The sequence below is a fragment of the Dermochelys coriacea genome, chromosome 5, assembly GCF_009764565.3.
Source record: "Dermochelys coriacea isolate rDerCor1 chromosome 5, rDerCor1.pri.v4, whole genome shotgun sequence".
Classification (NCBI taxonomy): Eukaryota; Metazoa; Chordata; order Testudines; family Dermochelyidae; genus Dermochelys; species Dermochelys coriacea.
This window is the reverse complement of record NC_050072.1, coordinates 136,327,677-136,350,089: the sequence shown is the minus strand read 5'-3', so window position 1 is coordinate 136,350,089 and position 22,413 is coordinate 136,327,677. Positions and strand designations below refer to the sequence as shown.

At 50.5% G+C, this 22,413-nt stretch overlaps 1 protein-coding gene across 2 annotated transcripts; it reads right to left on the bottom strand.

Moving 5' to 3' along the window:
- Positions 1-3,132: 3,132 nt before the first annotated feature.
- On the bottom strand, positions 3,133-13,136 carry HEMGN (hemogen). 2 transcript variants are annotated; one of them, XM_038402846.2, is made up of 4 exons: positions 12,852-13,136; positions 8,303-8,393; positions 5,419-5,672; positions 3,133-3,338 (listed from the first exon to the last, which is right to left on the bottom strand). In XM_038402846.2, the coding sequence occupies exons 1-4, from the start codon at positions 12,931-12,933 to the stop codon at positions 3,229-3,231; spliced, it is 537 nt and encodes a 178-aa protein (XP_038258774.1). In that variant the 5' UTR covers positions 12,934-13,136; the 3' UTR covers positions 3,133-3,228. The 2 variants fall into 2 exon arrangements, with proteins under 2 accessions (XP_038258774.1, XP_038258776.1); XM_038402848.2 differs by having other exon boundaries at positions 8,315-8,393; positions 12,852-13,132.
- Positions 13,137-22,413: the final 9,277 nt, after the last annotated feature.

Below are 22,413 nucleotides of genomic sequence, written 5' to 3'. Positions count from 1 at the left end.
GCCAGTGGCAGAGCAAGGGCCTGACTGCTGCTCTCCAGGGTCCCAGCCCAGTGCTCCCTGGTAACATGGATTTTCCTCCCCTAGTAACCTTAGCTCCTGCCTGGGAACGCACTGCTCACAGCAACCCAGGCTTGGCCTGGGTACTAAAGCACCTGTTCAAAACAAGATTTTGCTGATAGCAGATTCAGTGTCATTACTGCTCCAGGTCTCTCCAGCTCTGCACAGGTACAGTATGGCCAGTGTATTGCCCCCCACCTCCATGTGCTTGGCACCCAGTCTGAGCTGAAGGGAGCCCCTCTTGCAGGGAGCCCAGCAGCCTTGCCAATCCTGCCTTGGGCTCTGCCCCGCGGAGCCATCTGTTCACAAGCAACGTGGCACCATACCCCTAACACATGTTACACAAGCTGCCAGACAGCCATCAGGTAGCAGCGTCTTTCTGTCACCACATACCTGGGCTAGAAGAGAACCAGCGATTCAGGGTAACAGTTCCACATCTTATACTAGTGCCAGCCTGGTACAACCCCCTGAGCCATGAAGCCCAGGCCAACTAAACTCTTACATGGCACTGTGGGACCTAAATGGCCCGGTAGGAGCGGGACTGTTGTTTTTAGTGACGTATCTCTCTCTGTAGCACTCTCACTTTACTCACTCTAGAGGAGAAGCATGTTCTTCTGCAATCTGCCGGGACACCAGAGAGCTCTCACTGGGTGTCTGACATCAGGGCTGTGCTAGGTAATGGCTTCTTGGCATTTCCAATAGGAGTTTTGTGAAACAAGATCCCTTATATGGCGAATGCAAGAGACTGTGTCCTGCATTGCACATCCTAGCTCCCATCAGCTTTGGGCACACATGTCAAAGCAAAAATATTACCCTAGGCTAGGTGGAAAGAAACCTGACGCATCTGACTCTTACAGATAAGCAAGGATTGTACCAGAGTTATCTCACCAGGCGACTCCATTAATAAGGCAGTGTGCCAAGGAGAAAGTGTGTTCCTTTCTAACCGCAGTCTGAGGCTAGCCATCTACCATACTCAGTGATGTAATGGCAAAGTGGGAGCTTTCAGTTGGAAATTATCAGGAACAGCCACTTGGCTTCTGCTTTCAAACTTCTCGTCGACTCCACCCTAGCACCTGTGGCAATATTGTCACACTGGGGTTTAGTAGCCAGGGGATTGTAAAGCAGTTGTTGGCAGTACAATAGGACAGAGAGGAGAATACAAGGAAATACATTTACACAACTAGGTCTTTTCACAAAGCAAACATTTTGATTAATTTAGTAAAAGATCCATGCCCAGTGGAAACAGGCCATAGTTCTGCTAAGTTGAATGCAAGGGCCTGATCCATACTAATCACTCGGCTGCCAGGTGTATGGAATCAATCCTCTGGGCCCACTAAGATCTCTTTGTCCTGCCAGGGTAGAGGGATCTTAGACCAACCCTGCATGGCTCCACCTGCCACGGGGAGCCAGGGGCCGGCACACAGGAGTGGCAGGGGGTCCTCGGCATCCACAGAGCTCTGGCAGGGACCAGAAGAGAGGATTGTCCTTGACACAGAGACAGACTCAGGAGAGGGGCAGGAGAGATTGGTGTAATGTAATGTTAACTGGCCACTCACTCCTGCTTGCTCACGCCAGAGTCTGTGTGCAAATGAGTTGGTAACAGTATCCAGAGTTGACTAGAAACCATGTATTTTAGCCAAAATCTCCTTGACCTTCTGAACACATCATTTGGCTACTGAGTTGCAGTCTCACTAAGGCACTGACAGGCTAACATTTTTAAACAAGGATACAGGTAGGTGCCCCTATAAACCCAGCCTGGTTCCAGACATGCTGAGACCCCACAGTTCCTCAGTAGATCAATGTGGCTGCAGAGGCTCCCATCTCTGAAAATTAGGCCAGTATCCAGTGAGCTCAGAAGAAGACTTTCCGCTGAGTTCAGTGGGAGCTGGAGGAGGCCCTCAAACTGGCTATCTCTGTTCAACCAAGTATGAAGATTTTGGCCACAGTGCCTGATTTCAGAGGTGCTGAGAATCTAAAACTCCTGTTTAAGCCAACGTGAGCCCTGGAGCTCAGCACCCCTGAGAATGGGGCCATTGTGCTAGGACATTCTGCAGCATCCACTTAGTTGAGGCCATTCTGGGCTCAGTCCTGCAAGGTACTGACCACCCTGCCTGGACAACTCTTTATCCCCATTATAACATGTAGGCATGGAGTAAGAAATTGCCAGTCTCTAGCCTTCTTCAGCATAGCAGTAAGCATGAAATCTATGGCTGTCTTTAGCCATGGGGTGTGAAGATATGTGCCCAGCTCAATGCTCAGGGGGGTAAGCCACATCCTCCCTGTGATCCAGACACTGATTAAAGGGCACTGTTACAGTTTTGGTTGGCTAGAAACACAGCATTGTCTCTCTGAAAGCCTTTGGGACATCTTCAGTGCATTCCTTATCCTTTTCCTGGCCTTACCGGTGTGCTCCCAGCGCTGTCGACACAGGAAGCCATGTCTAAGGTGCACGATTTGTGCAAAGCAGCTAAAGAGGGAGTGTCTTGAGTGAGTTTGACAAGTGAAAGGTGAAAGTGCAACACAGCTTCCCGCCCTCACGGTCCATGAAGGGGCTGCAGGGAGCAAATGAGGGGCCATGAAGGAAAAGTACAAAATATAGATCAAAGTGAAGAGACTTCGGAAAGGCCTAAGATTTGTTACCGCTAGAGAGAAATACCACAGCTGCCGGGGACAGTAGATGAAACTCAGGCAACACCCATCTCCTGGGTCTGTCTGGGAGAGTCATGTGAAGCTAAGCTGTAGTTACCTGTACAGCAGCGGCTGGAAAACTGGTTAAAGAGCTGGCTCCTCAGTGCTGCCTGAGATCTAGGTCTACATTGCAAGGCCCAATCCAGAAATGGGCTCTGCCATGGAAACCTCTGGCCTTCCGCGGGAGTAGGGGCTGCTGGGGAAGAGCAGCCCAGGGAATCGGGTCAGGGCAGGGGGCTGGAAGAGAATCCCCAAGGTCTGCGGTATAATCCTGAGCACACAGCTGCCGAGTTTTAGAGGTATAATATCTGGGGGGGAGGAGGGGAATGAACAGATTTCTCCAGTATTCCTAGGTAGGCAAAATACCAGTAATGGTAGACGATGGTGTAAGTGTTTAGTTTTTATTGCTCACACAGGAATAGCAGATCTAAATCATTCTACAGTGTTTGGACTTTGACCAAAGCAATGGGAAGGAAAAAAGGATCAAAATAAAACTGAGGGGTAGTATCCATTATCTGTATGGTCATTTTCCAGGGGGATATTCAAAGCCTCTGATATTCCTGCTTCTTCTGACTTTGGCAATTCCCCATGCTCTGTAAAAGAAAAAGAGCAAAGCCATTTCCATGTTGAGTGTCACAGTATTTTCCTTAACTCCCCAGCTGCTGGAATCATGTGATCACTTTAGAATCTCAGCTTTTACAAAGAAAGAAAGAAAGAAAGAAAGAAAGGTTCCTATCCCTTTGTGAGGGGGTGTCCTCCACACACAAAGCCTGAAGGGGTAAATTAGGCCAATTAACTTGCTTCTGGAGAAAAGCCAGGGATTGTGAAAACCTAACTGCTGATGGAGTCCTGCTGGGGGAGGAGCTGGGCCAGGTTAATAAAGCCAGGAAGTTGGCAGCAGAAAGGGGGCTGTGGGGAAAGTCTTCTCTACTCCTGTTCTGGGAGAAGGGATGTGTATTTGGGGCTATGGCATGTAGTCTACAGTTACTGCCTGGGAGGAGGGGGTTTGGACTGGCAAACCCAGAAAGTGGGGGGACCAGAAGGTCAAGATCAGAAGTCGGAACGTGTCCAGGAAAAGAGCAATAGGGCCTGAGGGAAGGCAGACTATAGTTGCAGGTACAGTGTCCCTGGGCGGGAACCTGGAGAAGTGGATGGGCCCAGGTTCTCCTGCCAGCTACTAGGGAAGTGGCATGGACCAGGCAGTGGAGTTCAGACTGCCTAGGGCTGCTGTTGGGAGATCTTTTGTTACCCTAGAAGGGGGGGACTATAGTGACCTGACTGGAGGACTGAGTCCTGAAGAAGCAGCATCCTTTGTGCCAGAGAAAGAGGGAGACCATGGGCCAAGGAACCAACAGGAGGGAGTATCTGATCTGGAACCAGCTAATTCCCAGAGCAACCTGGTGGAGGCGCTCCAAGGGTGAGTGAATCCCATGACACCTTGTTTCTCTGTGCACTGATTTGGGGGGCCTGACTCAAGATTTTTAAATGTGTGGGTGGATGACCCTGCATAGCAGTGGCAGATAAGATGCTGGCCCCTGGTTACATAGACATCCCCTTTGCATAGAAGGATTACGTACACAGGGCCAGCCTGCAATGAGCTCTGCATGGGGGGACTCCTGCCCCCACACAGAGACCTGGGAGGTCCATGGGGGCCTGTGAAGGCACATGGGATCTTGATGCAGGATTGGGGTTTCTGGGCTCCAATGGAAGTTGATGGGTGTAGCAGGCACCCAGCACCTCTGACACACTGGCCCTAAGGGGATGGTTTCAAAGTCCCTAGGGGAGGTGGATTTTCAGTTTCTATCAATGTCAATGGAAAATAGGCAACCAAATCCCATAGCCAGTTCTAAGAATTTCAGCCCAAATCTCTAGGTAGCCCCCTGTGGAATAAACATGAACAGCCTGATATCAACAGCCCTAAATCCCAGTGAGTTCCTTGTGAGCCAGGAAGAGGCCCAGGTAATATAGGAACACTGTCGTCTCTGTAGCTGTCCCACGGGGCACCTATGCGGAGAAGCCCTGGGCCCACACCTGCCATTTCCAGACTGCACTGGTGATGAATGGGACTGGACTCGGCGGGATCCCCTTCTTGTTGCCCAGTCCCCGGCTCGGCTCGGCACTGCACTGACTGTCTGGGACATCCCTGCTGGGGAGACCGCCAGAGTGGGGAAATTCCCCAAAGGCCTAGACAGAGCCATCAGCTCCACTCCTGCCTTGTGGCCAGGGAAGCGGGGCCTTCCCAGGGGCTGCTGTTTGGAACAGACTGGCTCAGCAAGCGGGATGCCAGGAGGTGCTGCAGCTTTGTCACTGCCGTGTACAAATGCAGGCTTGAGCAAGGAAGAGGCTCTGCAGCTAGCCAGAGGCAAAGACCCGAAGCTCCTGAGTCACTGCTTCATTGCCTGGCTGGGCAGTTCCTGTCCTCCCCAAGGATGCACCTAGGCACGAGTTCTCTGGGAATGTGCTCTGATCTGAAGAGGGAGGGACAGCTCAGTGGTTTGAGCACTGGCCTCCTAAACACAGGGTTGTGAGTTCAATCCTTGAGGGGGCCATTTAGGGATCTGGGGCAAAAATTGGGGATTGGTCCTGCTTTGAGCAGGGGGTTGGATTAGATCCCTCCTGAGGTCCCTTCCCACCCTGATATTCTATGATCCAAGAGGGTCTCTAACCACTTACCTACTGGATGCAGAGTATACTCGGCTGGGGGGCCCTCCACAGCCTCCTGCTGAGTCCCACCAGACAGCTCTTGAGCCACAGATAAGGCGGGCTCCTCCTCATGGTGCCCTGGAGATCCCTGTGCTTTCTCTGGGAGTTCCTTCTCCACCTCCTCTTGCTGAGGCTGAGGCTGAGGCTCTGGCTCGTTACCCTGCTGTCGGCCTCTTCTTCCAGCTCCTCGGCCCCTCTTTGGCCCTTTGCTCTTCTCCCGCTCTCTGTCGGAACATTACAGCATCTCGCACAGCGCCATGAACCAGGGGACAAAGGAGAGGGAAGCCCTCAGCTGCCAGGCACTGTCAATGGGAGCTGGCGTTGGGTTCCCCTACGCAGAGCTCTTTGTCAGTGTAGCTGTTCTGCTGTGCTCTGCTGGCAAAGAGCTCCTACTGTGGACACAACTAGGCCAGTAGCCCTCAGCACTATTGCCGGTGCAGCTTTTTCCAGCCACTCTGCTTCTCCTCCCGCACCCCAGCCCACGCAACCTGAACTCAACTGGCAAAAGTGTAGTTCTGCTGCTACAGCTGGCTGCACTAGGGGCTTTGGCTGGCACAGCTGCATCCATCACAGGCCACACAGAGCAACGCTGGCCAAAGTCTGTCGCTAAACCTGGCCTGGGCCTTAGTGCCTCTCCCTTTTGTCTCTGTAACATAGAAGTGGGCAAACTTGCTATTCTGGGAGAGAAATCACTGCCTGGGAAAATAATGCCCTGTGGCCAACACAGCCTTTCCTATGGATTGATGCACACAGCTGGTGAATTCTGAGCTTGCCTGGGTAATAGGGGCTCATGCCTAAAGCCAAGTGTCCCACACGGGCTTGCCTGAAGCCTCCACCTAGGAGGGTCCAGGGCTTAGCCCCTTCTGAGTGGAGCCTGAAGCCATGATGGAATGTTGGGCACAGTTGTTCAGATCTTAGAAGTGAACTGAGAAATAGTGCGTGAGACGGGGCAATATCCTGGACAAACCTTATTGAATTAAGTTTATGTATCCATGTGGGCCAGGGATTGTCTGTAATTCCATGGGGGAGGGGGAATCACAGCCCTCCAGGAACTAACCATGGGAGGCGAGTAGGCAAAGTCACACCTCCAGAACAGTATCACATATACTGGTTCAAGCTGGATTCTCCAGGGACCAGCAGCCAAAGAAAGGACTTCTGGTTAAATATCCTGAGTTTAAACTGACTCGGGGCCTTCTTCCTGATCCAGTAAATGGACCGGATCTCTGGTCCCAGGGGGCCCCCAGTCCTTGGGGAAGAGTTGGAAGGAATTTAGCCTACTGAGACAGCATAAGACTGAGAGGGCTTTTTCTGAGCTGAAGCTGGAGTGAAGTTCTGAGCACAGGAAAATCATTCAGTGGGGTTTGAAGGACTTGCTGGAGTCAAGGTGATCTCTGGTGAGCTCACTGGTATGTGTGTAGGTTCTTTTCCTGTTTTCTCTGGAATGCTTTCACCTTAAGAATAAATGTGCTTGCTTAGGCAGAGCCGTGTGGTAACTTAACTATGGCAATTACCCTGTTTGCCATCTCTGAAGAGAAAAGTCAAGCAGGCTGAGTAGGCAGCCAAGCTGCTGGGGATCTCCCAGTGTAGGCAGGGAGCTGTACAGTCTGGTCAGGAGGGAGAAAGATGTCTGGGAAGCTGGGAGCCTACAGTGGGTCTCCTTGCTGGGCCACAGCAAGGGAAAACAGGTGCAGTGCCCTGAGCTGTGATGGTGTGGTCACTGGAGATAGGGCTAGATGGCCCAGTCCAGAGCAAAGGAGCAGGAGCAGCCCTGAGAGGCAGCGTGACTCTCACCCACCCCGAATCACAATTCCGCCTTCCTGCCCAAGGTCTCCCACAGCTGCCATGTCTGACAGTTTATGCAAATTATTTAATGAACTTTGCATATGCACAATCTGTGCATACTTTGCATATGCACAATCTGCATATCACAATAAATGCCAGCTTATGGTCAACACACTCTGCCTGGAGCAATGGTGGGAGATAAGACATGGAGCTGCACACCACTTGGCAGCTCTGAGGCTGGGGCAGGTGGAGGGGTGGGTAGGCTGGAGGGTGTCTAGGGCACCAGAGGAGGTGAGAATGGTGCTGGGGTGTCTGGGTAAGTGGGGGCTAGAGGGTAGATGAGGAGACTGATGTGTATCAAGTCCTACCTGGGGGCTGGCAGGGGACTGGGGCTGTCTCTGGGGGCTGGTGGGGGGATGTGTCTGCATGAGAGAGCCTGGGGCTAGTATTGAGCCCCTTTACTTCTGGCCACCTGCTGCAGAATAGCCCCATTGCTTGTATGGCATGATCTGGAGCCCTATTGTGTGCAGCACCCTGGGTAAAACCCCATGGCTGCCTTGGCCAGCGGGTTGGTTTTCCCCCATGTGCTCTGTCAGTGATCCCTGAGCTCACCAGGACATTTGACCAGCAGAAGATTTGGCTCCGTGGGTCCTTTACTTGTGCTCCTCCCCTGGGCAGTAGTGTGTAGTGGCGTTCATTGCACTTACCACTGCACATGTTCAAAGGGACAGGGCTAGATGACTTGGCCTTCAGGCCCCACCCTGAGCCGGAGTGGTGTGTAGGTGGCATCCAAGTAGCCCTTGGAGGAGAATTACAGCCCTGCGGCTCTCAGTGGGGGCTCATCTCTCTCGCCCAGCACCAGCTCAGCTGTGCTGGATCAGACCCCAGGCTCTGCCCACTTTCCGCTCTGCCAGAGGGGACTCCCCATAACAGTGCAAAGGGGTTCTTCTGCCACCCACCCCTATGTGAGCACATAGTCCAAGGCAGAGTGTAGCGGGTGGCCATTCCCTGTCTACACGGGCTGCTTCCCTCTCGTTAAGATAGAATTCCCCAGGGTGTAAGTATAATTTACCCCAGAACCCACTGGACAGTATCTTTCTCTTGTGCCTCCGCTTTCCTTTTCCTCAGCAGCTCTCGGTCTCTCAGGCGGCGTGTGGTGGCCCCTACGAGAACAGACCAATTGTAAATGCGGTGCCATGACTGAAGACTAACCCGTGATAAGCCTTCCTGGCAATGACGGGGACACAGCAAGGTGAGCCGAGTGGGAGCACGCTGGGGTGGGGCTTGTTAGTGGAAGGGAGTCACCTCAGCCAGACAGCGAGCTATCATGTAAATAACACCCGGGACAGAGGTGCACTAGAGGCCGCAGATAAGGGGCAAGTGATCACATCCTTCATGCTGCAAATAACGCTTTAATGAAAGCAGATGGGCTTTGGGCATGGACTGGACATGCCCAGCTTCTTGGACAATAGCTCCCACAGGGCAGCAGTGGGTCCTGCATCCAGAACATTGTCTTCCATTAAATCATTGCATAGCAGCTAGTTGGAAAGCCTGCAGGCTGTTAACCCAAAGCCCGTTGGATTGGCAGGGTGACATTCTGTCTCTTCCTTCCCTTGTCTGTTAGTTAGTCCCACCCTTGGCTCCCTCAGCTCTGAGTGGGCCTGGACACGTGGCTTTACCTCCCTCTGAGTTGAATTTGCTGCTATTTGAAGGCTCATGTATTTATTGCTCATCTGTACTTGGAGAGCTGCCAGGTATTCATGAATCCCAAGGTTTACTCTGTTTTATCTACACTGAGTATTCATTTAAAAAGAAAAGGAGGACTTGTGGCACCTTAGAGACTAACAAATTGATTTGAGCATAAGCTTTCGTGAGCTACAGCTCACTTCATCAGATGCATTCAGTGGAAAATACAGTGGGGAGTTTTATATGCACAGAAAACATGAAACAATGGGTGTTACCATACACGCTGTAAGGAGAGTGATCAGGTAAGGTGAGCTATTACCAGCAGGAGAGTTGTGGTGGGGGGGAGCCTTTTGTAGTGATAATCAAGGTGGGCCATTTCCACCAGTTGACGAGAACGTCTGAGGAATGTGTGTGTGTGTGGGGGGGGGGGATTAACACGGGGAAATAGTTTTACTTTGTGTCATGACCCATCCACTCCCAGTCTCTATTCAAGCCTAAATTAATTGTATCCAGTCTGCAAATTATTCATTGTGGCCTGATGGATACACACTGGTGACCTGGGACTCTCAGACCTGCATTCTGATCCCAGCTCTGCAACTGGCTGCTGGGTGCCCCGGGGAAGTCTCTTTGAGAAGTTCGTGGAGGACAGGTCCATCGGTGGCTTTTAGCTGGGTGCTCAGGGATGTAATCCCATGCTCTGGGTGTCCCTAGCCTCTGGCTGCCAAAGCTGGGAGCGGACAACAGGGGATGGATCACTCGCTGATTGCCCTGTTCTGTTCATTCCCTTTGGGGCACCTGGCTTTGGCCACTGTCGGAAGACAGGAAACTGGACTAGATGGACCTTTGGTCTGCCAAGTGTGGCTGTTACTTCCTGCCTGTAATGACACCAACCTCCTCTACAAAGTTCTTTAAGATCTACTAGTGAGAGGAGCCAGGATTGCTATCTGACAATCTGCAGTAGGTGCTCACACGTGGCTCTTCTCATCAGCTCCTCTCCTATGGAAGGGCCAGATCCCGCGAGAGGCGATGCACCCTGGCTCGGATCTGGTAGTACAGGAACGCACTCGGAGTGGACGAGCAGTCCTGATGAGGGCAGGGAGAGGCTCAATCAGAAGTGAGTTCCCGGGCTTTGTTGGAGCAGGGCCAGAGTGCTTGGCACCTGGCAGGACTGAGGCCTAATGGGTTCCAGCCAGTCAGGGAACAGGAACGTTCCTGTCCGACAGGGCTGAGCACTCACTGCAGGGAATGACAGTCACAGGGTATGTCTGCACTGCAATTAGACACCTGCACTGGCTGGCCCATGCCAGCTGGCTCGAGCAAAGGGGCTATGTCATTGTGATGTTTAGGTTTGGTCTGGAGTCTGGGCTCTAGGTCCCCTGCAAGATGGGACCGTCTCAGAGCTCCGGCTGCAGCCTGAGCCTGAATGTCTACACCATGATGAAACAGCCTGCAGCCCAAGCGAGTCAGCTGGCACAGGCCAGCTCCAGGGTCTGATTGCACTATAGATGCACCCAGAGTGACTCCATGGGCTGAAGGCTGTTTGCAGAAAGGAGGGCACAATTCCCCATTGTGCAGGGCCCAACACAAGATCCCAGTTAAACCCTGTGTAAAAGGCGCCAGTGGGCACAGGGCTGGGCACATCACCCATTCATGAATTAGTCCTCACTGCCCCTGTGGTCTGGTGGTTTTGGTCTCTGACTTGCCCAGTGTCACATGGCTGGCCAGTGGTAGAGCTGGGGACAGAATTCAGGGCTGAAACCCTAACGCCTGCTGTCAATGGCAAAACTCCTACTGACTTCACTGGGGCCAGGATTTCCACCCCAATTTCCTGACCCCCAACCCCAAAGTTATCCTTGTGGTACGGACACCTGCCCACTAGGAACACCGAGTTGTGGTAACTTGGTCCTATGTACATGCCTTGTTTCTCCCTCCCTATGACTCAGCAGCTGCGAGTGCAACTTAAACAAGGCTCACGGCAGAGCTGCCACCATACTCCTTTGCTGAGACTCATAGCAGCAGATGTGCCATGCAGGCAGAAAAAAACACATCTCTAGCAAGGGACAGTGTGGAGTCAGGAGTAAGGAATGAGGCATGCAATATACATTTAAAAGAATAAATGAGTTGTGACTTTCATAATTTCAAACAGAGCTGCATAACAGCATTCCTGAACACACACTAAACTGAACAGACAACTGTTCTAAACAATTACACCTTCCAGCCAACAGCCTCAAAGCACATTAATGCATTAAGCTTCCCAAACAAGCCCTGGGAGAACCAGGAAGGGCTGTTATCACCACATGGAGAAAGTGAGGCTAAGTACTTGGTCACAAGGGATCTGACTATTCTGGGAATAAAACCAGCATCTCTTGACTGCCCAGCTAGTATGCTAAGCCAAGAATAGCCTCCTCTGGATCGGTAACCCTGAACAGGAGGGAATAATAGGAAATTAACTCTGGGAATGCTTCTTTCACATGCTTTGGATCCCACCCTGAGCTGAGCACCAGGCTCCAGAATTATCATTATTACAGTAATGCCTGAATGCCTCCTCACGCGGGGCCCCATAGAGACCCAGTGAGAGACAGTCCCCATCCATGAGAAGCTCACAATCCAAACAGACAAGACGGAAGGGGTGGGAGATCACAATGTGATTCAAAATGTCTAATAGAAAGAGGACAATATGTAGTAAGGGGTGTGTGCCGTAGCCTGATTGTCATATACAATGGCAGAGGCTGCTGTTAATTCTCAGCACATGAATGTTGTGAAATATTCCCTTCTAAATGTACAAAATGCCATATTGACAATCCCTAATAACAATGCCCCTCCAAAGGAATTACTTTAGTGACATGCCATGGCTTTCAGTGATCAGTGGATAGCCAAATAGTAAAGCAACCAGTCTTCTCAGCAAATCTCCTGCTATGTCAAATGGTAGAAGGACGCTCACAGGACTGACGGGATGAATTCACTGATGGTTATTAAACCAGGATGCATTTAGCTGGTGACGCATGCTATACTTTGCATGTGTAACTGAGATCAATTCCTTATTTCTTTTTGCAAGCTAAGAGATTCTCAAAACTTGCTGAGAAACAAACTCTGAGAAAAATATTCTAGGCTAAGTGTAATAAAACCTGTGCCACCTTTACACACCAGCCTAGGCAAATTGTTTTGGACTGATCAGTCTGAGACCTCTAGCCCATTTTTTGTTGTTATAAGAGAGGACTGAAAGGCTGATAAGCAGACTGATGAGGGTTTGCATTCTATTATCCATAGTCCCCAGATGTTGGCATTTGAAGTCTGGTGTATGGAGTCCCCCTATTGCTTGTGTGGGGCCTGTTTAAACCAGAATGGCAAACTGTCTTGTTGCTTAAAATACCCTGGTATCTCTGATTTCAGCTGCATGCCTGCAAACCCTCCCCCTGCAAAGGTTTCACTACACACCTGATTCCAAGACCTGTGTGCAGGTAAAAGCAATAACTTAGTTGGGTTTCACAGCACATGACGGTGCTTTGCATTGACCCCCTCACACACAGGACAGAAACCTGATGCAAAATGCCCATATTCTTTAACAAAAGAACATTGATGCACACAGTAAAGTCCAGACCAAAGAGGCATAAAATTCTATATAACCCTACTGGGTATTTGTAATGGCACAGGATTCTGACCGCTCTGAGAAGCATTTCCAAATGCTTGTCCCCTTTGCAACAATGAGAAAAATAACCTGACTGTTGTTTTGTGCAGGGCAATCATCTGTTTCTTCCATACTCTGTATACCAAGCAACTACTGTAGCTTACATGCATAGTTTTGATCATTTAACTCTTTTTTGGTATGCTATTAGTGAGTTGCAATTTTATCTCCTTTCTGCTAAGAATTCTAGTGACGCATTAGACTATAACAAGCTCCCGTTCCATCCGTCATGACATTAACTTGGTAATGTTACCTGGCACAGTGTGTTCCTCTCTGGCTGGTGGAGGCTGCTGGGAAGATTCCGAGTAAGGATGGTCCTTGTCTAAGCCCTCCATTTTTCTTTGCCGTTTGTTGCTGCGGTTCTGGGTTTTAACTAAAAAGCCGCTTAGCTGTGCAGTAAGGGCCTCAGGAGTTAGGCTACATACTGCAAAAGGAGTAGTTAGAGAAAAACACAGCCCGCCCACGCAACATGGCTTATCTGGCCTGGCCACTGGTCTGGTACTGCTGTTCTTCTTATCATGTCACAAAGCTGGGGGAGCCTGGGCTCATGTCCTGTCATCTTGCTGCAAAGGAACATTAGTGTGCTTCGTCACGACTGGTGCTCCTCAAACAGGAAGTTAAGAGTGGCTGATGCTATTGAGTGTAGAGACCCTCTTATTTAATAAGGTGGGGGGGAGGGAACTAAGCAGTCCCTTCTACTTGCCCTTCTGCCTCTCACATCAAATGGCAGCAAGCCCAACACAAAGGAGGCATTGCCCCAGGCCGAGGGTTCTCGTTTGAGGTCTTAAGTGGGACATAAGTGGCCATAGGCCTTCAGCACAGGGGTGAACTTCACTTTCAGAGGACACTTGTGCATCTCAAATCTCTGAGGTAGAGCACATAAAGACAACCAGCTTTGCCCCAAGGGAAAAACTTTGGCGCTGGGCATGGCCTCCCAGGCAGTTCCTGCTTTCTGAGCTGTCAGTTCTCCACAAGCCTGTGCATGGTGTGTCTCTCCCAGTCCGCGGCCCGCTTTGTGAGAATGTTGGTGACACCCGCTCGGTGGGCACTGTGCCCTTCTGTGCCCTTGGTGCTGCATTTTAAGTAGTCCTTCCCAGTCTCGCCCTTCATCAGACAGTGTCAGTCCTCATACTTGCAATACCAAGGCCCCAACACAGCAAAACACTTAGGCATGTGCAGAGGACGGGAGGAACAGTATCCCAGTGCAGACCTGACCTGGGTCCATCTGCCACTGGAGGGAGGAGAGAACCTCGGGGGGGACTGTCAGTAGGAAGTCCATGGTATGGTGCATGGGAGAATAGGCCCTCTGGAGCCACAGTTGTAAGCAGCGAAAGTGAAGATGAACGAAGGCAGTAACATACGTGCAGGCCACCATGAGGCCAAGAAGGGAAAGGTAAGCCCTGGCTGGAACAGAAGAACTGGCGGTGGAGACCATCCGTTCTTGAACGGTCACTGGAACCTGTGCTCTGGTAGACAGGCGTGTGCGAAGACTGCATTGATGTGGGCCCCAATGAATTCTAGGGACTGTTTGGGATCCAAAGTCAATTTTCTGATGTTTATGCTCATCCTTAGGGAGGCGAGGAGTGTGAGCAGCTTGATTGGAGATTGAGGCTTGAGCCTCCTCTTTAAATCACGCTGCTACCAGCCAGTTGTTGCGATAAGGGAATATAAGGACCCCTTGGTGCTGAAGGTAGGCCACCACTACCGAGGGAACTTTGGTGAAGACCCGTGGAGCAGTGGTGAATCCAAAAGGTAGAACCATGTATTGGAAGTGATGAGTTTCTGCCATGAAGCTCAAATGCCTGTGGATAGTCTGGATATCCATGTGAAAGTACGCATCCTGCATATCGAGAGCTGTACACCACATGCCTTTTTCAAGCAAAGTTATGACAGTTGCTAGGGTGACCATACTAAACTTTGGCTTGCATATGAAGTGGTTGAGATGATTGAGGTCTAAGATCGGTCTCCACCCACCCTTCTTCTTGGGAACTAGGTGGAATAGAACCCTGCACCCAGATAGGTTGTAGGAACAGGTTCTATCACTCAGCTTTGCAGCAGGGAGTCCACTTCTAAGGTGAGGACTGTGATGGGTTAGGTCACAGAAATCCCCTTGGGACTGCCACTGATGTTCTGAGACTACCTCTGAGCCCGTTTTCTCTGCCAGCTTGGGAGTCTGGAACCCTGCCTTGTTGAGCCAGACAAGCTAGCCTGCTGCAAACACAGACCCAGGTCTGAACCATGTCCCCCAAAGCTGCAGACTTAACTGAAAACAGCTTAAGAAGTGCTCCTGTCTCTAGCACCCAGATACCCAGCTACCAATGAGATCAAACCCTAAATAAATTCATTTTACTCAGTATAAAGCTTATACAGGGTAAACTCATAAATTATCTGCCCTCTATAACACTGATAGAGAGATATGCACAGCTGTTTACTCCCCCATGTATTAATTACTTACTCTGGGTTAATTAATAACCAAAAAGTGATTTTATTAAATATAAAAGGTAGGATTTAAGTGGTTCCAAGTAATAACGGACAGAACAAAGTAAGTCACCAAGCAAAATAAAACAAAAACCCTCAAGTCCAAGCCTAATACAGTAGAAAATTGAATACGGATAAAATCTCATCCTCAGAGATGTTCCGATAAGCTTCTTTCGCAGACTGGACTCCTTCCTAGTCTGCGCCCAATCCTTTCCCCGGTACAGTTCTTTTTAGCTCAGGTGGTAGCTAGGGGATTTCTTATGACTGCAGCCCCATTTGTTCTGTTCTACCCCCTTTTACAGGTTTGGCACAAGGTGGGAATCTTTTGTGTCTCTAGGTCCCCACCCCTCCTTCTAAATTGAAAAGCACCAGGTTTAAGATGGATTCCAGTACCAGGTGACATGGTCACATGTCCTATGAGACCCCAAGCCTTCATTCTTCCCAGCCTGACTCACAGGAAGGCTTGCAACTAAACAGAACCATTTAACAGTCAATTGTCCTGGTTAATGGGAGCCATCAAGATTCCAAACCACCATTAATGGCCCACACTTTGCATAATTACAATAGGACCTCAGAGTTATATTTCATATTTCTATTTTCAGATACAAGAATGATACAGTCATATAAATTGGATGACCACACTCAATAGATTATAAGCTTTTTAATGATACCTTTCAAGAGATCTTTTGCATGAAGCATATTCCAGTTACATTATATTCACACTCATTAGATCGTCGGGCTCAACGGGGAGTGATCAATGGCTTATGAACCTTGGATCTGGGCCCAGCAGCCTTCTAGGCAACTCATAGGTACTGGAACTAGAGGAGTGGGGGGTGCTGTAGCACCCCCTAACTTGAAGTGGTTTCCATGATATACAGGGTTTACAGTTTGGTTCAATGGCTCTCAGCACCCCCACTGTACAAGTTGTTCCAGCACCCCTGAAGCCACCCCCTAGTAAGCCATCCTTGTTAGACAGAGTTGCACATAAAATCACGTGAGAGTGTTTGCAGGATAAGGGCCACAGACTGCAATCCAGGACACCATCCTGAATCACAGGCAGCTAATGCCTGAGATGAGACAAAGCTTCAGCTGAAATGAGAAAACCGTCCCCCAACTGTGTGAAGTGTTTGCTTCCTCTAGGCAATGTCCTGTAACAGTGATGGGCCAAGCTGGGCAGGGGAAGCCTGCCTGGGGTCTGGAGGGTCTGCCTAGTCCTACATCCGGTGCTTGGTTCCCGTTATGAAGGTAGTGGCTGGAGGAATGTGCGGGTGAGGGATGGGTCTTGTTTCATAGGGTCTGTGTCTGGTTTTATGGTGATATGAAATCTGGAAAAGAGGGCAGGAATCCCCAGGTGTTTCAAGAGGATGACTGTGCACGAGGGATTCCCCAGTGCCTCGCATTAGTCCCATAGTCGCATAGTCCCTTTGTGTTGCTCCAGGGGGGTGCATGGAACAAAAGGGGCACCCTGTTGGCTAGAGGTGAGAACCAATGCTTGAGGAGCCCTGGGCACTGCGAGCACCCTGATGAAGCCTGGCACAGACATGCCTAGGAATTAGCTGGTGCAGTAGGAACAGAAGGGCAGGTGTGTGCAGCATGCACCCAAGGAGACCCATCCCAAATGGCACCAGCAGGGGAAGATGAATGGCATGTGGGCCTGATGGGGGTCCCAAGTGACAGACAGGGAGATCACACGACACACACGAGGGATTTCTCTGTTCCCCTAACACTGAGACAAGCATGATGCTTCCTGGCCATTGCCCTAGTCACAGGGGCCTGGTCCAAAGCCCCGACATTAGTCAACATTGGCTGCAATGGGTGCAGGCTCAGACCTCTTTCTTACAGTGGGGTCATGCAAGGCCCTCGGCCCCAATCTTGACAGGCACTGAGGTGCCCAACTCCTATTTATTTCGATGGGAGTTAGTTGGCCCAATACCTTATGAGGGCCGATGCAGCGACGGTGGTGGCATTCTAGTCTAAAGCAGCCCTGCTGAAAACATAGCGGTAGCGAAGCTGTGCCTCGGGGCCCTGTATACAAGACTGTACACGGAGAAGTGGTATCTGTGGGTTCCTGTCAGAATAATCACGTTAAACAGTTTGCAGGGCTGGCTGTGCTGGCCAGCAGCTGAGGTGTGACTGAAGGCTCTGGAATAGTCTGTGTTGCAAAACTGCTGAGTAACGGAGAGGCTCGTATTTGGGCCTGGCTGGGCTTCCCTTTTGTCCACAGGGGGATGTGCTCGTTCTCCTGCAGCCTGCGGAAGCATGATAAACGAGCCTTGGCTCCGCAAAATGTTACCGGATGACATTGCAAACCCAGGCGATAAAACCTTTCCACCCCTGAGCCTTTGACTAGCTGCAAGAATCCAATAGCATGCCCCTCCACTGACTTGGGGGCCCAGCCACCCAACAAGAGTCGCTGGGAGGCAGGAGAGGATGATGGAGGGAAGAAGGAGGATCCGGGGAACTACAGGCCAGTCAGCCTCATCTCAGACCCTGGAAAAATCATGGAGCAGGTCCTCAAGGAATCAATTTTGAAGCACTTAGAGGAGAGGAAGGTGATCAGGAACAGTCAACGTGGATTCACAAAGAGCAAGTCATGCCTGACTAATCTAATTGCCTTCTATGACGAGATAACTGGCTCTGTGGATGAGGGGAAAGCAGTGGACGTGTTGTTCCTTGACTTTAGCAAAGCTTTTGATACGGTCTCCCACAGCATTCTTGCCAGCAAGTTAAAGAAATATGGGCTGGATGAATGGACTACAAGGTGGATAGAAAGCTGGCTAGATCGTCGGGCTCAACAGGTAGTAATCAATGGCTCCATGTCTAGTTGGCAGCCGGTATCAAGCGGAGTGCCTCAAGGGTCGGTCCTGGGGTTGGTTTTGTTCAATATCTTCAATAATGATCTGGAGGATGGCATGGATTGCACCCTCAGCAAGTTTGCAGACGAAACTAAACTGGGAGGAGAGGTATATAGACTACAGACTAGGGACCGAATGACTAGGCAGCAGTTCTGCAGAAAAGGACCTAGGGTTACAGTGAACGAGAAGCTGGATATGAGTCAACAGCGTGCCCTTGTTGCCAAGAAGGCTAACGGCATTTTGAGCTTTATAAGTAGGAGCATTGCTAGCAGATTGAGGGACGTGATCGTTCCCCTCTATTCGGGATTGGTGAGGCTTCATCTGGAGTACTGTGTCCACTTTTGGGTCCCATACTACAAGAAGGATGTGGAAAAATTGGAAAACGTCCAGCGGAGGGCAACAAAAACGATTAGGGGACTGGAGCACATGACTTCTGAGGAGAGGCTGAGGGAACTGGGATTGTTTAGTCTGCGGAAGAGAAGAATGAGGGGGGATTTGATAGCTGCTTTCAACTACCTGAAAGGGGGGTTCCAAAGAGGATGGATCTAGACTGTTCTCAGTGGTAGCAGATGACAGAACAAGGAGCAATGGTCTCAAGTTGCAGTGGGGGAGGTTTAGGTTGGATATTAGGAAAAACTTTTTCACTAGGAGGGTGGTGAAGCCCTGGAATGCGTTACCTAGGGAGGGGGTGGAATCTCCATTCTTAGAGGTTTTTAATGTCAGGTTTGACAAAGCCCTGGCTGAGATGATTTAGTTGGGGATTGGTCCTGCTTTGAGCAGGGGGTGGGACTAGATACCTCCTGAGGTCCCTTCCAACCCTGATATTCTGTGATTCTGTGACTGCAGCAGCATCTCCTGCTGCCCCCCCCACCCCCACTTAAGCAGCTGCATCCTGATTGGTAGGGTAACTATTGGGGTGGCCCTTCTGCCACACTGGGGTGAGAAGGAGGTCCCATGCCACTGCCTCTGTCTCTCTGGGCAGGAATGAGACCCTCACACCAAGGAGGATATGGTGTGGTGGTAGGACATAAGAACATAAGAACGGCCCTACTGGGTCAGACCAAAGGTCCAACTAGCCCAGTGTCCTGTCTGCCGACATGGCCGATGCCAGGTGCCCCAGAGGGAATGAACAGAACAGGTAATCATCGAGTGATCCCTCCCCTGTTGCCCATTCCCAACTTCTGGCAAACAGAGGCTAGGGACACCATCCCTGCCTATCCTGGCTAATCGCCATCGATGGACCGATCTTCCATGAATTTATCTAGTTCTTTTTTGAACCCTGTTATGGTCTTGGCCTTCACAACATCCTCTGGCAAGGAGTTCCACAGGGTGACTGTGCGTTGTGTGAAGAAATACTTCCTTTTATTTGTTTTAGACCTGCTGCCTATTAATTTCATTGACCCCTAGTTCTTGTGTTATGAAAAGTAGTAAACAACACTTCCTTATCTACTTTCTCTTCACCAGGACTAGGCATGAAGTAGGGCTAAAGAGGTAGAGCCTGGGGGAGGGGGGGCAGGGAAGACACTGGCATGGTGCCTAGGGCCCAGATTGCCTTAATCAAGCCCTGCTTTGCCAGCTCAGGGTGTGAATTGTCACGGTTCAGGGCAACTGCACCTGTATTCCCCCCTGCAGTCTGGCAAGGGCACCTACACTAGGCATCAGGCTTCTCAGCTGTTCTCTCTTGGGTGGAGATCTGTCTCTCTCCCCCTCCTGACCCGGGTATTTCCAGGCTGCACAGCTCCCTGCCTGCACTGTGAGTGACCAGCAAGCCAGATGGCCTAAGACGGCCTGCTTTGCCTCCTCCCCAGTGTAACTGCCACAGTGCTAAGGCACCACACAGCTCTGCCTGAGCAAGCACATTTAGTCATAGGGTGAAAGTATTCTAGAGAAAACATGTTACACACAATAAAAACCTGCACACCTGCTAATGTGCTCACCAGTGATCACCCCAACTCCAGCAAGAGCTCTGGCCTGAGAAAGGCCTTCAAACCCCACCCAGGGGTCGCCTGTGGTTACAGGTTCATGACCGTCTTGGCTCAGAACACATACTCCATGAATCTGTGAGTCACTTCTTTATACCACCAGGGCCACTGCTCTGTCCTCATGGAACAGGTGATCAGTAGACAAAAGGGCCCGTCCTCAGGGCGAAGTGGCAGAAGGCAGCATTCTTGGATACCTGGAGGAGTTACATTTGCACACGCCTCCCCGTAGCCACATCCTGGGACACTCACTGAACTTTAGACCTTCACAGTGGTTCAGCTGTTCCTTGCAGCTCATAGCACTTCCCAAGGGTTATGTTGGCCATGTCTCCCCCCACAGATGTTCCATATGATTCCACACCAGCACACAACCATTCATATTTTGACTACACTAACGCCTAAGCTACTTAAACTTAATTCAATCAGCTTTCCCTGAATTCAGTAAGGTTTGTCCTGGCTAGTGCAGCAAAGTGCCATGTCTGGCACACAGAAATCAATGTAACTAGGTGCTGGGCAGGCACCCTTAGGGACCCCACGGTCCTATTGCCTGGATAGGGTTAGTCCCTGAATGGCGTGTCTGCCATTAGCTCATATTTCACCTGTGTGTATAACAAGCACTCTGCTAGTGAGCCAGCAGGCAGTCTTCAGCCATACAGCATCACCTGACAACCATCCTGTGTCATTGCTCTCTTTAGAGCTGAGGGGCTGGTGCTCTTGTAACCCACACAACATGCCTCCTAGGTGTGGGGTTCTGTCCCATCTAGTGGCACCGAGACCAGTTACAGAGCAATTAATGAGTCAGCTACAGCCTTAGCGAACAATTAGCTCAGCTCATGGTGTAGAGGGTCATGCACTAAGCTCCAGAGACCCCAGGTTCAATCCCACCTGCCGATGACTGGGGTCTGTCAGTGTTACGCTCTCACTTGCCCTTTGGGACTCCAGAACTTTTGGGTGTAAACTTGAGACCTGATCCTCCCACTCCCATCTAGTTCTAGGGTGTGTGTGGTGTCCCTCTCCTCTCCTCACCCCCGAAGTTGGCTGCCCCAACAAGTGGGGGTTGAGCTTCCCCATGCCCTGGATGTATTACCAGCAGCCAGCCTTCGGACCAAAGGGAGAACTAAGGCAGGGCTGCCTCCCTGTGAAGCAGTGCTCAGCCATGCACGGCTTTCAACAACAGAAGTGTCAGGCCAGGGCACTTCTTCAAACCTCCCCCATAGCCAAATTCTTTCCTATACCCTGCCACTCCAGAGGTCAGGGCCTGGGGAGGTTGGTGGCCTAACCTCAGCTTCTCTAGGGCCAGGGTCCAGAGTCTTGATCCCCCACCCCACTGGGGCACTGGTTGTTCCACACACACGGAGTCAAGGTGAGCAGAATTCCCTCTCTGCCCCTGCCCAGCAGACCATCAGAGCCTGTGGGAAGAAGGTCCCCCTTCTCCCTGACTGTAGGCCCCACTCCCCCAGGCTGAGGGATTTGTCAGCAGATGCAACATGGAGTCTTCCTGGCAGTCTCCAAGAGGACTCATCACCCCTCCCCCTTCCTCTCTGCTGCCCCATTTGCTTTTGGCTGGCACAGTCCCTTGCAGGTCAGGAGCTAACTGAAGCCCACTGTATTTTCCACTGAATGCATCCGATGAAGTGAGCTGTAGCTCACGAAAGCTTATGCTCTAATAAATTTGTTAGTCTCTAAGGTGCCACAAGTCCTCCTTTTCTTTTTGCAAATACAGACTAACACGGCTGCTACTCTGAAACCTGTGGGAGAGTTGTTTCACTTTGGGAATGCTGTGTTCTCTCGTGCTTTGAGCAGAGGACAGGGAATCCGGGGGTTATGGCCTTTGTTCCTGGCTCTCCCGCTGACTTGATGTGCTACTTAGTGCTTGTCAATCACCCTCTCCTTGTCACCATACCTACCTCCTGGGGTGTCATAAGGGTCGACTGATGTTTGTAAAGCAGTTTGAGATCCTTGGCTCAAAGGTGCTTAATTATTACCTACAAAGCATTGTTACTATATATAATTTGCACCAATGGGGGGTGGCCCCTAGCAAAAGGAAAAAAGGCCAAATTCTCCTTTCACACCCTTACTAGCATTCGTCTATCTTTGACACACTGCAGAACTGTACTGCATTCCATGGAACAAGAATTGGTATTTCTGTAGTGCCTTCCATGGCTGGATCTCAAAGCCCTCTATATTCTGTGCTAGTTCCACTTGGGGCCCTCTTAGCAACAGAACATGGGAAGAAAACAATTCATATGATGAGTAAGAGATCCACACCATGAATCTGAGACAAGAACTTACTTTAATTGGTCTTCTTGGGTAAGGTGACCAGATGTCCCGATTTTATAGGGACAGTCCCGATATTTGGGACTTTTTTTTTTATATGGGCTCCTATTACCCCCCACCCTGGTCCGATTTTTCACACTTGCTATCTGGTCACCCTATTCTTGAGGAGATCATGTGTGTCTTTCCAGTACATAAAATTAAATGTTTAAAATAAGAATGCTTCTTG